The 16,857-nt window shown below is 44.1% G+C and overlaps 1 protein-coding gene across 1 annotated transcript in view; it reads left to right on the top strand.

Moving 5' to 3' along the window:
* hdac1 (histone deacetylase 1) overlaps positions 1-12,866 on the top strand; it is a 40,104-nt gene extending 27,238 nt beyond the window's left edge. The window contains exons 7-14 of the mRNA XM_072246180.1: positions 107-199; positions 398-506; positions 1,953-2,093; positions 5,308-5,416; positions 6,791-6,921; positions 9,403-9,549; positions 9,978-10,035; positions 12,173-12,866. Coding sequence (XP_072102281.1) covers positions 107-199; positions 398-506; positions 1,953-2,093; positions 5,308-5,416; positions 6,791-6,921; positions 9,403-9,549; positions 9,978-10,035; positions 12,173-12,209 — 825 coding nt within the window. The 3' untranslated portion in view covers positions 12,210-12,866. The remainder of the gene's footprint in view (positions 1-106; positions 200-397; positions 507-1,952; positions 2,094-5,307; positions 5,417-6,790; positions 6,922-9,402; positions 9,550-9,977; positions 10,036-12,172) is intronic.
* Positions 12,867-16,857: the final 3,991 nt, after the last annotated feature.

The following is a 16,857-nucleotide window of genomic DNA, read 5'->3' as shown; positions in this document are numbered from 1 at the left end:
CAAAAAAGTACAATTTTAAATATTTTACTCTTTCGAATAGCGCATCTATAGAAAATGTTTCTGTATTAAGTATTTGCATGAAGCTAATTTGAGATTTTCTGGGCAGGACATCGGTGCAGGCAAGGGCAAGTATTATGCTGTAAATTTCCCACTGAGGGACGGAATCGACGATGAATCCTATGAAGCTATTTTCAAACCTGTGAGTATTTCCTTTGGTAATTGTGAAATTACAAGTGCAGTTTGCCAAAGCTATTGTGCTTTCCAGAAAGATATGTGTGGGCTTGTTTAAAGTATGGGAATTAAGTTTTGAATATCTTCTGGTTTTCTGCTATTTGTGAAATATTTCTTTGTGCATATAGAATTTCACTGTTGTAAAAGAATTTCTCTTTTTTGCTAGATTATATGTAAGGTGATGGAAATGTACCAGCCCAGTGCCATCGCTTTGCAGTGTGGTGCTGATTCTTTGTCTGGAGATAGGCTGGGTTGCTTTAACCTTACTATTAAAGGTACTGTAATCAATTTTGAATGTTTATATGAATGCATGGGCCGGGGTGATGCTTGATGTTTAATTTGCTGTGGGTACAAGATCAGCAACGCGGTTATGAGAGTTACATACGTTTTATTTTGCACCCTTCCTCCCCATGTACTTGAGCTGAGCCTGGACCATTATCTCTACATGTTGTGTAGCGGCCAAACCGAAACAATTGCCATGCTGGTGACACTATGGATTTGTTACGCCTGCATGATGCACTCTCTTCTCCGACAAATGATTGCATCCAAAAGTCAAATCCCTTTATTAGCAATTAGCAAACAGACAGTTTTGAAGCGATGAAACTTAACCACACCCAAGTATAAGCTTACATAATTGGGCGGTCAACAAAAGGCCCCAGCTTGCACACTGCCCGGAACAAAGCACGAGTATCCTCTTTGCTTTTACCATGCCCCCACTCATGAAAACATAATAAACACACAACACAGAATGCAATGCAAGTCGAGCAGTTACATGGCTCCTACAGGTTGTTATGTCTTATTTCATCATTGCTCTGCACAGACTGTGAGGTGTTGGATGTGTTTGCACAATATTGCCAGTGCCCTGCTGTACAATTGGAATTGCCCTTCAAAGGCAGCACATTAAATTGGGTTGTAGAGTGGTTTTTGCAGTAAAAATTGTTTTAATTGCTACTGATCTTAAATTTATTCTCAATGCAAGTGCACTGAATTGGGGCTGCAATAACTCAATTATGCATCCTTTCCTGTAATCTTTATTTATTTCTTGACGTACAGAGTAGAGTAGGCCTTTCTGCCAAGCAATCCCCCAATTTAACCCTAGCCTAATCACGGGCAATTTACAAATACCAATTAACCTACCAACTGGTACGTCTTTGAACTGTGGGAGGAAACCAGAGCATCCGGAGGAAACCCACGCGGTCACGGGAAGAACACAAAAACGCCTTACAGGCAGCAGTGGGGTTGCTGGTTCTGTAAAGCATTGTACTAAGCACCATGCTACCATGTCACCCCCATTCAGAAGGCTTCAGGGGGATAGTTTAACCACATCTGAAATACTGCTCTCTTTGAAGTTAACAATGCTGCAGCCTTCTAACCTCCAGAGGAATGGACCATTGGGCAACCAGAAAAGGCAGCATTCATGAATGCAACGCACATGCAACATCTACAGAATCTCTTGTGATCCTGGAAGCAACTTCAGTGTTACTGGAAATTCACACTGGAAGTTTTCTCCCACACCAGCCCCCTGCAAATAATTTCCTTTTCCAGCATTTAAGTAATTGTGCAAAGTTTATAATGTTTGTACACATGCTATCACACCAAACAACGATCAATTTGAACCTGAGGACTGTTAATGATTGGGATTTTCTCACATGCATTGAAAATCTCTGAAGCTGCTAAGAACTCGATTTTGTAGCAATGCTAATTATGTTTGTTTTCAACAGGGCATGCCAAGTGTGTTGAATTTGTCAAGACCTTCAATTTGCCTTTATTAATGCTGGGAGGTGGTGGATATACAATTCGCAACGTGGCTCGGTGCTGGACATATGAGACCTCTGTAGCTTTAGATTCCGAGATTCCCAATGGTAAGCTAGTGTGACGTGGGGCAAATTGCAGGATGAGTGTGGCACTCAAACTCCATATTCCCTTCTACTGACTGTTATTGTGAAGAATGAACTGAGCAAGTGGATGTGACTAGGTTGGTTTGGTCACTGATGTGTTAACCAATTAATAGATGTTACAGATTGTTCGCATGGGACAGATATTGATGAGATTGACCAGGACATATCATGGATTGGAGGACCTTGGTTACAGGACTGATTGGATAGGCTGCACTTGTTTTCCCTGATGTAAAGGAGGCTGAGAGATGTTCTGATAAGCATATAAGATTATAAGAAAAACGTAATAAGGCTTAATAAGTAGGTAATAAGTCTTCCCATGGTTGTGGTATCCAAAACAAGTACATTGGTTTAAGGAGAGAGGAGGAGTTTGAATGGTAATATTTTTATACAGAACGGCTGATATACAATAGGGTTGGTTCAAAGTAAATTTTATTATTAAAGTACATATATGTCCCCATATGCAACCCTGAGATTAATTTTCCTGCAGGCACACACAAGTTTGTAGAATAGTAACAATAACAAGATCAGTGTAAGATCAACCAGAGTTCAGAAAACAACAAACTGCAAATGTAAATATGATAGCACTAAATAATGAGCGCATGGGATAATGAGATAGAGTCCTTAAAGTGAGATCATTGGTTGTAGGAACATTTCAGTGATGGGGAAAGTGAAGTTGAGTGTAGCTTCCCCCTTTTATTCAAGAGGTTGAGGGGTAGTAACTCTTTATCCTGATCGTGCGAATCCTGAGCCCTTCTACCTGATGGCAGCAGTGAAAAGAGAACATGTCCTGGGTGGTGGGGATCTCTAATGTTGGATGTTGCTATTCTGTGACAGTGTTTCATGTAGACGTGCTCAATGGCTGGGAGGGCTCTACCTTTCACGTACTGGGCTGAACCCACTGCCTTCTGTAGGATGTTCTGTTCAAAGGCATTGATGCCTCTGTACTAGGCCGTGATGCAGCAGGTCAGTACACACTCTGCCACCCATCTATAGAAGTTTGTCAAAACTTTAGATATAATGATGAATCTTTGCAGGCTCCAAAGGAAGTAGAGGCGTTGCCGTGCTTCCTTCACAATGCCACTTAAGTGCTGGGTCCAGGACAGATCCTCTGAAACGAACATCCAGGAATTTAAAGTGGCTCAACAGGATAGTGTCACATTTACGAGGCACTTGCAGGCAGGGCAGACCACAGGACTGTGGTGTATCTTATGGATGGGGTTTAACGGATCGAGGGGCAGCACTGCATACCCTTGCCAACAAGGTTTTTGTACGTGCCATGAATTTGCCACCTCCAATTAAGCTTTCATTTCATTAAGCCTCAGGGTCAACTGTAGTTGCTGCAGACTTTTTAACAGTCTCTGAAATTGAATTCTTTTAAAAAATCAGCTCTTAAGGTATATATGGCAATACGCAGATGTGTCTTCATCCAGGTAATTCCTGGTCTTTGACCAGAGGGCACAGCCTCAAAATAGGGGACATACATTAAGGACAGAAGTGAGGAATTTCTTTAGCCAGCGGGTGGTGAATCGGTGGAGTTCGTTGCCACAGGCAGATGTGGAGGCCAGGTCACTGAAGGCGGAGGTTGACAGGCTCATGATTAGTCACGGTGTGAAAGATTAGAGGAGAAGGCAGGAGAATGGGGTTGAGAGGGAAATTGGTTAGCCGTGATGAAAATGGTGGAGCAGATTTGTTGGGCTGAACGGCCTCTGCTCCCATGTCTTATGGTTATTTGGTTGTTGAAGATTTAAGAATGTACTTCCCTCTTGTTGGGGAAGTGTGGTAGGAAGTTAAGAAAAGGCCGTGTAGAGGGCACTCTTCTGAAAGGGATTTGGGCATCAGTGTGCATTGCTGAAGGTGGCAGGGCCATTGATAAAATATTGGGTAACTTGCCTTTTAAATAGCATAAAAGCATAGAAATTCATGATGCATATTTATTTAGACTGGTTCAGTCCCAACTGGAGTATTGTGTTTCAGCTTGGGCATCATACTTTGGGAAAGATATTAGATTGGAAAGCAAAAAATTTAACTCTTATTTTGAAAAACTAGAATTAGAACTTTATAACAGTCACAGGGAAAATGTGAAAAGCTATTTATGGGAGAATTTGAATATAAAGGTTGGGAAGTTGTAATTCGAGTCATTGGTGAGAGTCCATGGACCCCATGCTTACTGGTATTGGTTCATGGCATAAAAACGGTTGGGGACCCCTGAGTGAGACTGAATGAGTCTTGAGTGCAACATTATTCTCCTCAAGGGTGGATGTTAGTGCATTAGAAACAGTTCAGAGAGATTTTGCTTGAGTAATACTTGGTACTGACCGGTGGTCCTGTGAGAAAAGATTGGATGGGTTGGGCTGGGCTTGTGTTGAATGGAGTGGCGGAAACAAAATGGAGAGAGTAATTAGAAGCTATTGCCAGTGGTGAAGTAACAGGAGGGTCAGAGAAAGAATGCAGTTGTCAAAAGAACAGACTGATACGAGCAAATTCATTTCAACAGAGTGGATGGTTAGGGTCTGGAGTGCAATACCAATATTGGGGTTGAGAGTCAATTGTATCTGCAAAGGAGCTAGATACCTTTCTGAAAGGAAATGCAGTGTTGTGACTGGGCAAGGGATTGGAACAGACTAGTTTGTTCTTGCACAGACTTGACGGGAATGGCTACCTCTTAAGAAGCATTCTATTGTTCAGTGAATTCCTAACACGGTAATATTCACTTGGAATTAATAAATTCTGGTATTACAAAACATTTTGAAATTGAATGAGATGGTACAACACAGAATCTGCAGGAGGAACTCAGCTGGAGTGGCGTCAGAGGAGGAACAAAATTGTTAAAATTTCACTACAAAACGTTGACAGTGCTGCTTGACCTACTGAGTTCTTCCAGTGGATTGCCGATGCTGGAATCTGGAGCAATGCAGTGTCACATCTCTTCATTGACAATGTGAAGGAGAGGTCTGTAAGCTGCCTCAGTAGTGTGTTCTCATTCAGCTGCTGACAGGAATAAGGTATTGACTGGCCAGTTTGTTCAGTGGCACAATTTATTTTCTCAAGAGCTGTACGCAATGAATTTTGAGAGCACATTCTGATTTAAAAATAGAAAAAGGTACAGCTTTATGCATTCTGTGCTGGCAAATGCTATCCTTGACAGGCAGAGAACTAAACATGATGATTTGTATTTCAGAACTACCATACAATGATTACTTTGAATATTTTGGACCTGACTTCAAGCTGCACATCAGTCCTTCCAACATGACAAACCAGAACACCAATGAATATCTGGAGAAAATAAAGTATGTAGTTCTATTCATCGATGATATGAGCTGTGTTGTCATGTGATATGTGGTAATTTGCTCAGCAGTTGAGTATTCTCTACCATGGGTGCCGCAGTAGTGTGGTTAGCACAGCGCTTTTACAGTGCGAGGTGTTCCAGGGTCCAATTCCAGCACAGTTGTGTAAGGAGCCTCTACGTCCTCCCTGTGGAATAACTGGGTTTCCTCCAGCAGTCTAAAGACCCACTGGATAGGTTAATTGGTCATTGTAAATTGTCCCATGATTAGGTTAGACTTAACTGGGTTTGTCGTATGCTGCGGCAGCATAGCTCGAAGCTGCGGAAAAGCCTACTCCACGCTGTGTCGCTAAATACATAAATTTCAGCTGTTCATTTGTGACCTGCTTTGCAAAATGCCTGTATTCCTACGTGCAGTGATAGCACTGGACTGTCTTTGAGAATCCAGTTTGGTAATTGCATCTCCCTGCTTTACAATCTGTGTCTTAGGTTGTAAAGTACCAAGGAAAGAATTTCGGGAAATGTGGAGGAACAAAAGGACCTTGGAGTGTTTCTTTGATAGCAGGGTTGGTGGATAAGGTGGTCAAAAAACATAATAGGCAAAAAATAAAGTACAAAAGTAATGCCTGCTAAGTGTCTTTGGATACTAGACACTTATCGCCCATATTCCAGGAAAAATGTGAAGCAGCCACACAAGAACTACCACAGTTGATGAGTTTGAGTTTGGCGTTTTGTCCATAGGAAAACACAAAGGGTAATGGAATTCCAAGCAGTCGAGGTAAATTTGGACCTGCCCTGGTGTGGTCTTGGAATGGAGGTGACTGTCAGTGCAAGGACACTGGTTTAGAAAGTTTTTGACGGTTTGGGGTTTGGACAGTACCCAGAGAGCACAGGCCATTTACAAACCTAAGGGTGTGCACTCTAGTAGGTATTGTTCATGGGACTGAGATTTCAGAGCAGTGCAGATCTGTGGGGTGACAATAGTTTAAGAGCTGAGCTTCATACGATAGATTCATATTATCTGAACTCAACAAGGTGAGCTTTTCTCCTGCTCGGATACCTCTGCAATGCCATTATATGTGCATGTTGAAACATTGCTCAAAGCTGTTCTTCTCTGAGAGTCAAACTATTTTTCTGTGTGGCTTGCCTTGCGGTTTAGAGGTATCTTTGAGCTCTTTGATCATTCTCCTTTAATGGTGAGAGAAATAAAACAGCAAATGTATGCAAACCCGTGTAAGTTTAGGGCTGGGAACATTTTGGTCAGATAGTTTCTCTAATGTGTACATCTAAAATCTAGAATTTTTGCATCCTTTTTTAAGATAAACAACAATCGGCATTGTGTCTAATGGGATGATAATTCTTGGTTGTAAATCTATAGGCAGCGCTTGTTTGAAAACCTGCGTATGCTGCCCCATGCACCGGGTGTTCAAATGCAGTCTATCCCTGAGGATGCTCTTCCAGAGGATAGTGGAGATGAAGAGGAGGAAGATGCAGACAAACGTATTTCTAGTGAGTTGTGTTTGTTACTTTACAATTTTTATTGCAAATAGCATATTTCAGTATTAGTACTGCTGACATTACCCAACATTATGGCAGATTGTCTGTGGCTGAAGTTTAGGTTGCCTGATGTGACCTGTGTCCACGTTCAAGGGGGTGTTGGATCCTGATGTGACCTGTGTCCACGCTCAATGGGCTGTTGGATCCTGATGTGACCTGTGTCCATGTTCAAGGGGGTGTTGGATCCTGATGTGACCTGTGTCCGCGCTCAAGGGGGTGTTGGATCCTGATGTGACCTGTGCCCACGTTCAAGGGGGTGTTGGATCCTGATGTGACCTGTGTCCATGTTCAAGGGGGTGTTGGATCCTGATGTGACCTGTGTCCACGTTCAAGGGGGTGTTGGATCCTGATGTGACCTGTGTCCATGTTCAAGGGGGTGTTGGATCCTGATGTGACCTGTGTCCACGCTCAAGGGGCTGTTGGATCCTGATGTGACCTGCGTCCATGTTCAAGGGGCTGTTGGATCCTGATGTGACCTGCGTCCATGTTCAAGGGGCTGTTGGATCCTGATGTAACCTGTGTCCACGCTCAAGGGGCTGTTGGATCCTGATGTGACCTGTGTCCACGTTCAAGGGGGTGTTGGATCCTGATGTAACCTGTGTCCACGTTCAAGGGGGTGTTGGATCCTGATGTGACCTGTGTCCCTGTTCAAGGTGGTGTTGGATCCTGATGTAACCTGTGTCCACGTTCAAGGGGGTGTTGGATCCTGATGTGACCTGTGTCCATGTTCAAGGGGGTGTTGGATCCTGATGTGACCTGTGTCCACACTCAAGGGGGTGTTGGATCCTGTTGTGACCTGTGTCCACGTTCAAGGGGGTGTTGGATCCTGATGTGACCTGTGTCCACGTTCAAGGGGGTGTTGGATCCTGATGTGACCTGTGTCCATGTTCAAGGGGGTGTTGGATCCTGATGTGACCTGTGTTCGCGCTCAAGGGGGTGTTGGATCCTGATGTGACCTGTGTCCACACTCAAGGGGGTGTTGGATCCTGATGTGACCTGTGTCCATGTTCAAGGGGGTGTTGGATCCTGATGTGACCTGTGTCCACGTTCAAGGGGGTGTTGGATCCTGATGTGACCTGTGTCCATGTTCAAGGGGGTGTTGGATCCTGATGTGACCTGTGTTCGCGCTCAAGGGGGTGTTGGATCCTGATGTGACCTGTGTCCATGTTCAAGGGGGTGTTGGATCCTGATGTGACCTGTGTCCACACTCAAGGGGGTGTTGGATCCTGATGTAACTTGTGTCCACGTTCAAGGAGGTGTTGGATCCTGAGGTGACCTAAGGAAAAGAGCTAAGGAACTGCAAGGGTTAAAAGACCCTGATGGAAGTTGTGTATAGACTCCTAAACAGTAGTAAGGATGTGGTCTACAAATTACAACAGGGTATAGAAAATGTATGCCCAAAGGGGAAAGTTACAATAGTCACAGGGGATTTCAATATGCAGGTAGATTGAAATCAGTTTGGTGCTGGATTCCAAGAGGAAGAATTTCTAGAATGCCTATGAGATGGCTTTTTAGAGCAGCTTGTAGTTGAACTCACTAGGGGATCAGCTATTCTGGATTTGGTGCAATGAACTGGAATTGATTAGAGAGCTGAAGATAAAAGAACCCTTGGGGGCAAGTGATCATAATATGAACGAGTTTGCCCTGAAACTGAGAAGGAGAACCTACAGTCAGATGTATCAGTATTACAGTGAAGTAAAGGGAATTACAGAGGCATGAGAGAGGAGCTGGCCAGAATTGATTGGAAAAGAACACTGGCAGGGGTGATAGCAGAGCAGCAATGGCTGGAATTTCTGGAAGCAATTTGAAAGGCACAGGATATATAAATCCCAAAGAGGTAAAGGCAAAGTGATACAGCTGTGGCTAATGAGAAGTCAAAGCCCAAGAGAGGGCATACAATAGAGCAAAAAGTCGTGGGAACTTGGCGGATTGGGAAGCCCACAGAAGGCGACTAAAAAAAGTCACTAAGCAGGTAAAGATGGAATACGAAAGTAAGCTGGCCAATAATATTAAAGGGGATACCAAAATGTTTCTTCATATACATGATGTAAAGGAGAGGAGTGAGTGGATATCGGACCACTGGAAAACAAAGCTGAAGAGATAGTAATGGGGGGGCAAGGATGGTGGACAAACTGAAGAAGTGTTTTGCATCAGTCTTCACTGTGGAAGATACTAGCAGTAAGGTGGAAATTCCAACTGTTTAGGGGTCATGAAGTGTGAATTGCCATTATTATAGGGAGAGGGTTCTTGGGGAACTGAAAGGTCAGTGGTTTTACGCCATGGACCAATACCATTTAGCAAGGGGTCTGTGGACCCCAGATTGGGAAACCCTGCTCACAATCTTAACAGTATCAACCACGCCATGCTCAATGGCATTTGCGTAATAAAGCAATTATTTTTGCATTTCCATTCCGTGGTTTTCTTTCCCAACAGTCCGTGCTTCTGATAAGAGAATAGCATGTGATGAAGAGTTCTCTGATTCTGAAGATGAAGGGGAGGGAGGTCGGCGTAACGCTGCAAATTACAAGAAGCTAAAGCGTGCCAAAGTAGAAGAAGAAAAGGAAGAAGAGAAAAAATCAGGTTGGTGATGAAATAGTTAATAATACTAATGGTGTATGTATTTTTCAGTCAGAAACAGGTTTATTGTCACTGACATGTCATGAGGTCTGTTCTACAGCAGCAGTACAGTGCAATACATAAAACGTACTATAAATTATAAAAATGCATATAAAAATATTAAGTGCTATGCCAAAATAGTGAGACAAATATTGAGGTCTTCACTTGAGGTAGACCCAGGAAGAGTTTTCTTGTGTAAGCATCCCTTACCCCTCGGTTAAAATTGCAACGGGTTACTCATCGATCCAGTGGCAAAGTGAGCAATTGTTACTCTGAGAACGTAGCGTCAGTTCCCAGGCCTGATTAGTTGAGCTGAGTCTTGTGTATTTGTGACTGAACAAAAACATTTGGTAATTCAGATTAAATAACAACATTGGTATCTGATTTTCCAGATGGGAAAGAGGAAGAAAAAGCCAAAGATGGTGTTGCGGAGAAGTTAGAAACAAAAGGGTATGGAGTTCTATTCATGTATAAGTTATTCAAAACTCTTACAGGGCGGAAATAAAGATTTGTCAAACTTGTCCTTGTTCCTTCGCTGGCTTATTTTGTTCTGCTGTCTTCCTTTCTGAATGCCTTGTGAATTATTTTGTTAATTTTGTGTGTCTGCTTCATTTTTCTGAGTGATGGCCTGCCTGGTGTTTGCTTTATGTGGGACTGTTCAGTTCTTTGTGTATTGAAAGACTCTTAATGTGTACATTATCTTGCCTTGCTGTTTGGATCTGCTGTGCCTGTTAATGCTTTGCCATTGCCCATCTAGAATATTATAATTACATATGTTGCTCTTCATGATCTCTTGTATAGCCTGTCTCTCTGCTTAGAATGTGTCCATCCCTTGTATTCAGCCCTTCCAGCCCAGCGTGTCATCTGTATGTGGTAGTGGTGGCACCAGGTCTAGGGCTTTCTGGATCATTTTATTGCTAACTGCCATCGAGGCATCAACCATCTCGACTTTACCACTGCTCTCTCCAATTCAAACCCCACTCCTTATAATGAACGCTGCTGTCCACTCTCAACGTACCATCAAACCCGCAGATAAGGGGGGTGGCGTAGTAGTCTGACAGACTGACTTGTACCTTGCTGTGGCCAGGCAACAGCTCTTCCCCCATTATCACTGACATTAACTCTGGGGATCTCCCATCCACTGCCACCAACCTCATAGTTCCCTTACACTGCACCTCCCATTTATACCTCCTACCCAAGATCCATAAACTTGCCTTTCCAGGTGGAGCCATTGTTTCTGCCTGTTCCTGCCTTATTGAACTTGTGTCTACATATCTTGGCTCTGTTTTATCCCCCTGGTTCAATCTCTTCATACCTACATCCGTGACACTTCATATGCTCTTGGTCTTTATACTGCTTATTCCTTTCCGTAGATGCTGCCTGACCTGCTGAGTCCCTTGTGTGTAGATTACAGCTGCAGAACTTGCATGCACTGATAGATCTGAATAGCCTGGACCAGTTGGGTTGGTGGGACACAGTTAACTGTAGAGTTATTCCAGCATTGCATTAAGTTTAAATACTATCGACACTGTAAGAAATTGCAAACAGTATGTACATCCTAAATGAACCATAGAAACTACAGCACAGAAACAGGCCCTTTGGCCCTTCTTGGCTGTGCCGAACCATTTTCTGCCTAGTCCCACTGACCTGCACACGGACCATATCCCTCCATACACCTCCCATCCATGTATCTGTCCAATTTATTCTTAAATGTTAAAAAAGAACCCGCATTTACCACCTCGTCTGGCAGCTCATTCCGTACTCCCACCACTCTCTGTGTGAAGAAGCCCCCCCTAATGTTCCCTTTAAACTCCCCCCCCCCCCACCCTTAACCCATGTCCTCTGGTTTTTTTCTCCCCTTGCCTCAGTGGAAAAAGCCTGCTTGCATTCACTCTATCTATACCCATCATAATTTTATATACCTCTATCAAATCTCCCCTCATTCTTCTACGCTCCAGGGAATGAAGTCCTAACCTATTCAACCTTTCTCTGTAACTGAGTTTCTCAAGTCCCGGCAACATCCTTGTAAACCTTCTCTGCACTCTTTCAACCTTAGTTATATCCTTCCTGTAATTTGGTGACCAAAACTGAACACAATACTCCAGATTTGGCCTCACCAATGCCTTATACAACCTCATCATAACATTCCAGCTCTTATACTCAATACTTTGATTAATAAATGTTTGTCTAAAACATTAAACCAGGGGCTCCCGGTCTTTTTTTATGCCGTGGACCAACACAGTTAAGCAAGGGGTTGGGAACCCCTGCATTATTCTGCTGTTGTATTTGTAATTGTGCAGGTAACTGCGCTGGGAACCAATTTCTAGGTTGTCTATCACAAGGAGCAGGCTGTGATAGGAGCATTGAGGTGTAATTCTTGGGAAGGTGGGAGGGAGAGAGGGGGCAACGACAATGGCCGCTACACTTGTGTTGCCCTGGGTGGTTTTGAGGGGGGAGATAATTAATGGAGAGCCACTGTGGCCGCACGCTTTTCCTCCCAGTAGTCTGGACCACAGCAGTGTGAATGAAACTTATTTTAGCGGAATCTTGTGCAATTCACCAACTTTGGATGTGCTTTTCCCTCTAGAGTTAAGGTGGAAGAGACAAAAGCAAGCAATGCATAAATCAAGATGGAAACGTATTGGCTTCACTTCCCCTGCAGCATGGTTACTGTAGCATAGCATCATTAGATGACCCTAGAAATGCTTATTTTTTTACAACGTACAATGGACCATGTAATTTATTTGTAAACACAGTTTTGACCTTGGAAGTTGTTTAATCTGTGATCCAAACAAAAAAGTTAAACTGTTAAGTGAAGTTGACTAAGGAATTGTTAACCCTTTCCTGTATTTTTCAGTGTAAACAAATAGCATTTTCTGACTCCTTTGCCTGGGCACATTTTTGCTAAGCACTCTTCATTCAAACCTTTAAAGTTGTGGGTGACAACTTGGCCTCCATTTTTACTACCCGTATTGCACCATTTGTATTTCTGAAAAGACTGAGAATCATGTAACCCTCTCATGTTAAAAGTAGTAATCACATGTGTGAGATGGCTGTTCTATTAATTTTTTTATATATTATAAACTGGTAAAATCAGTTGACTTGTATACTTAGACTCTTTAAGGAAATGTTTTCCACTTTTAAAAATCTTTATAGTATCTTATTGCCCAACTGAAACATGGGTCAGATGCGTGTGTTTTTTATCTTGCTGCTTGTGAATTAAGTTTATTTCATGACTTTTTTTGACCAAAACTTAATTAAAATATTCAGTCAAACTGTGACTTGTCTTGTTCTCTAGAAGTGGATCTTTAAGGGGCGGCTGTGACACTGTGTAGTGGTTAGGGTGATGTTAGTACAGCTCGGGCTGTCAGAGTTCAACCCCGGTGTCCTCTGAGTAGTCTGTACCCTGTGGAATGCGTAGGTTTCCTCTGGGTGCTCCAGTTTCCTCCCACAGTCCAAAAACCTACCGATTAGTAAGATTCAAAGTACATCTATTATCAAAGGTATGTATGCAGTATACAAACCCTGAGATTCAGCTTCCCCAGAGACAGCCACGAAACAAAGAAAACAATGGAACCACCCCTTTCAAAGATAAACATCAGATCCCCTTCGCCCCCTCCAGCCACACGCAAATGGCAACAAAGAACCATCAAAAACACAAAAGGTGTATTTCAGTACAGTGTCCATTGTTAATTGTTGATTGTAAAATGTCCTGTGATTAGGCCAGGGTTAGGTCAGCATTGTTGGGCGGTGTGGCCGTAAGGGCCTGATCCACGTTGTATCTCAACAAGTAAATAATTGTCAGCAGTTCCCAGGGCTGAGTAAGTAAACACAAGAGTTAGGGAAATATGGTAATAGCAAAACTCTTCCTGCCACTGTCTAGTTCAAGTTTAATCGTCATCCATCCATACATGAATACAGCCAAATGAAACAGTTACTCCAGGGACACGGTGCAAAACACAAACAACAGTCACACACAGCACAGGGCACATTTAATGACAAAGCAATAACATCATCGTGCTGAGTCGTATGAACATCGTCTAACATCTGTCTTTAATCTTTTGCCTGTGGGCAATTCCCCCTACGGAATCAGGTTTAATACCACTAGCATGTGTCGTGAAATTTGTTAATTTCTGCTATTCTTACTCTTTTCTCTTTCCGTGACCATGCTTATTCTTGGCAAATTTTTCAACAGAAGTGGTTTGCCACTGCTTTTAAAAGACAGGTGACCCCAGCCATGATCAATAGAGATTGTCTACCTGGGGCATCAGTGGTTGCATAACCAGGACTCGTGATATGCTTTCAGCTGCTCAGTCACAAAAACCATAATCTACCCAAGTCCCTTAGGGTCATGTTCTGCAGATTGATGTGGCATGGGATGTTGTCAGCAAGAACAAGCCCACAGCAGTCCAATCGTCACTCATTAGTGCAGCCTCTGAGGAAAATGAGTTTGTACATCCTCACTGACCACAAGGATTCCCTCCAGCTGCTCCGGCTCCGCTCACCTTCCAAACAGTTGTGGGTCGAGGCTGGTAAGTTGTCGGCGTCGGGGCTGGTAAGTTGGGGTCGGCGTCGAGGCTGGTAAGTTGTTGGGGTCGGCGTCGGGGCTGGTAAGTTGTTGGGGTCAGCGTCGGGGCTGGTAAGTTGTTGGGGTCAGCGTCGGGGCTGGTGCTGGAAGTGTAGTAGCACATGCGGGCTGCCCCCAGCACATCCTTGGACTGTTGGTCGTTGGAGCAAACAATGTATTTCACTGTTTCATTGAACTTACGACAAGATAATTTTTAAAACATTCTAGGGGAGGTGATAGTAATGCATCTGACAGATGTGAAGGAGGTGGGGGCAATGGGACTGGGCCAACATCTGCAGGAAGACTTGGGAAATTCAGTGGGATGTGCAATTATCCATCGCCGTGTCTGTAGTCTGATCTAGACCTTGTGGGCTTAAGGTGTCACTGAGTCATTCTTTCAATATGTCTACACAGCAGCTGAAGGTCCCATCTGCTTTCTGGGTGCAGGCAGTGTGCAAACTTGCTGTTAATCAACTACTTCTGTCTTATTACTTCTCTCCCAACTCAGGCAGAAAGATTGTAAGCAGTTATCTCTTCCTTCCAATTCTTTTGTGGTCATGTTGTAACAGCAGGTGCACCAGTGAGCTCTGATATCCTCCTCTGTGTAACTGGCCCCTCCAGCACACGCACTAACTCTGGTTCAAGGAGATGGCTAGAGCACAGGTCACCAGTTTAGTTGCTGTGAAATTAAGAACGGCTATTCGTTTATTTAGAAATAGGGCATGGAACCTATTTCAGCCCAATGAGCACAGGCGGCATTAAGGTGACCAATTAACGTACATCGTTGGAACGTGGGAGGAAGCCCATGTCGTCACAGGGAGAATGCACCACGTCTGGAGTATTGCACACAGTTCTGGTCACCGCACTGTAGGAAGGATGTTGAGGCTTTGGAGAGGGTGCAGAAGAGGGTTACCGGGATGCTGCCTGGTTTAGAGGGCATGTGCTATCATAAGAGGCTGGGTAAACCTGGGTTGTTTGCTCTGGAGTGCAGGAGGCTGAGGGGAGATCTGATAGAGGTTCAAAAGGTTATGAGAGGCAGTGAGTATTTTTCTTCCCCAGGGTAGAATGTCAAATAGCAGAGGGCATGCACTGAAGGTGAGAGGTTCAAAGGGGATGTGAAGGCTGTTTTTTTACTCAATAAGAGTGGTGGATACTTGGTACAGTGGTAGAGGCAAATACATTAGAGGCTTTAAAGAGACGTCTCAATAGGAACATTAATATGAGGAAGATGGAGGGATATGGACATTGTGTAGGTAGGAGGGACTAGTTTTTGGGGATATTTGATTAGCTTTTTAGCTGCTTCAGCACAACAAAGGGCCTGTTCCCGTGCTGTATTCTTCTATATACAGTCAGCAGTGGGATTGAAGTGGGGTTGCTGGCCCTGTAGTGGTGTTTTACTAACTGCTACGCTGCCGTGCTTTGTCTAACTTGTCTCAGACCTGATCATTCAGTTTAGTTTGAGTAGACCACTCCCGTATGTTTTATTTTTGTTTGTCTGTACGTGGAACAGTAGATCACAGGAACGCCATTCAGCCCACAATGTACCAAACTAGCTAAAAAGCAAATCAAAAACTAACCCGTCCTACCTACACCATGTCCATATCTGTCCATCTTCCTCACGTCCATGTGTCTATCCGAATATCTCAAACAGCACCAATGTCCTTGCTTCTACCACCACACCAGGCAAACACCACTCTCCGAGTAAAAACTTACCCCTCACTTCCCCTTTGAACCTACCCCCCTTTCATCTTTAATGAATGACATTACCATCCTGGGAAAAAAGAAACTCCCTGTTTACACCTCTCATAATTTTATAAACATCAATCTGATCTCCCCTCCCATCCGATCAGACGCTCTAGAAAAAACAACCCAAGTTTGTCCACCTCTCCTGACAACACATACCCTCTAAACCAGGCAGCATCCTGGTATGCCTCTTCTGCAGCCTCAACATCCTTCCTGTAATGGGGTGACCGAATGCTTACACAGATGTTCCAAAACAAGCGTAAAAAAAACTGGAAGAACTCTGCCAGATAAATAGCACCTTTAGAGAGGGAGAAGCCAGTCAATACTCCAGGTCAGGAACCCCCCTGACAACTGAGGGAATGTGGACCAGGTACAGTGTAAAAGCAAAGAGCCAGGGAGACGCGACAGCACGGTAACGTCCTGGTTAGGGTAACACTACTACAGCGCCAGCAATCGGAGGGCACGTGGCCAAGTGGTTAAGGCGTTGGACTAGCGACCTGAAGGTCGTGAGTTTGAGCCCCAACCGAGGGAACGTGTTGTATCCTTGAGCAAGGCACTTAATCACACATCGCTCTGCGACGACACCGGTGCCAAGCTGTATGGGTCCTAATGCCCTTCCCTTGGACAACATCGGTGTCATGGAGAGGGGAGACTTGCAGCATAGGCAACTGCTGGTCTTCCATACAACCTTGCCCAGGCCTGCGCCCTGGAGAGTGAAGACTTTCCAGGTGCAGATCCATGGTCTCGCAAGACTAACAGATGCCTTTATTTAATCAGAGGGTCGGGGGTCCAATTCCTGCCACTGTCAGTAAGGAGTTGGTACGTTTGCCCCTGACCGTGTGGGTTTCTCCAGGTGCTCCGGTACCCCCCCACCCCCCACAGATGGGTTAGGGTCAGTACATTGTGGGCTTGCTGTGTTGGACCTGGAAGCATAGTGACACTTGCAGGCTGCCCTCAGAACA

This window comes from Mobula birostris, chromosome 29, assembly GCF_030028105.1.
Source record: "Mobula birostris isolate sMobBir1 chromosome 29, sMobBir1.hap1, whole genome shotgun sequence".
NCBI classification, from domain to species: Eukaryota; Metazoa; Chordata; class Chondrichthyes; order Myliobatiformes; family Myliobatidae; genus Mobula; species Mobula birostris.
This window is presented reverse-complemented; position numbering and strand designations above follow the sequence as displayed.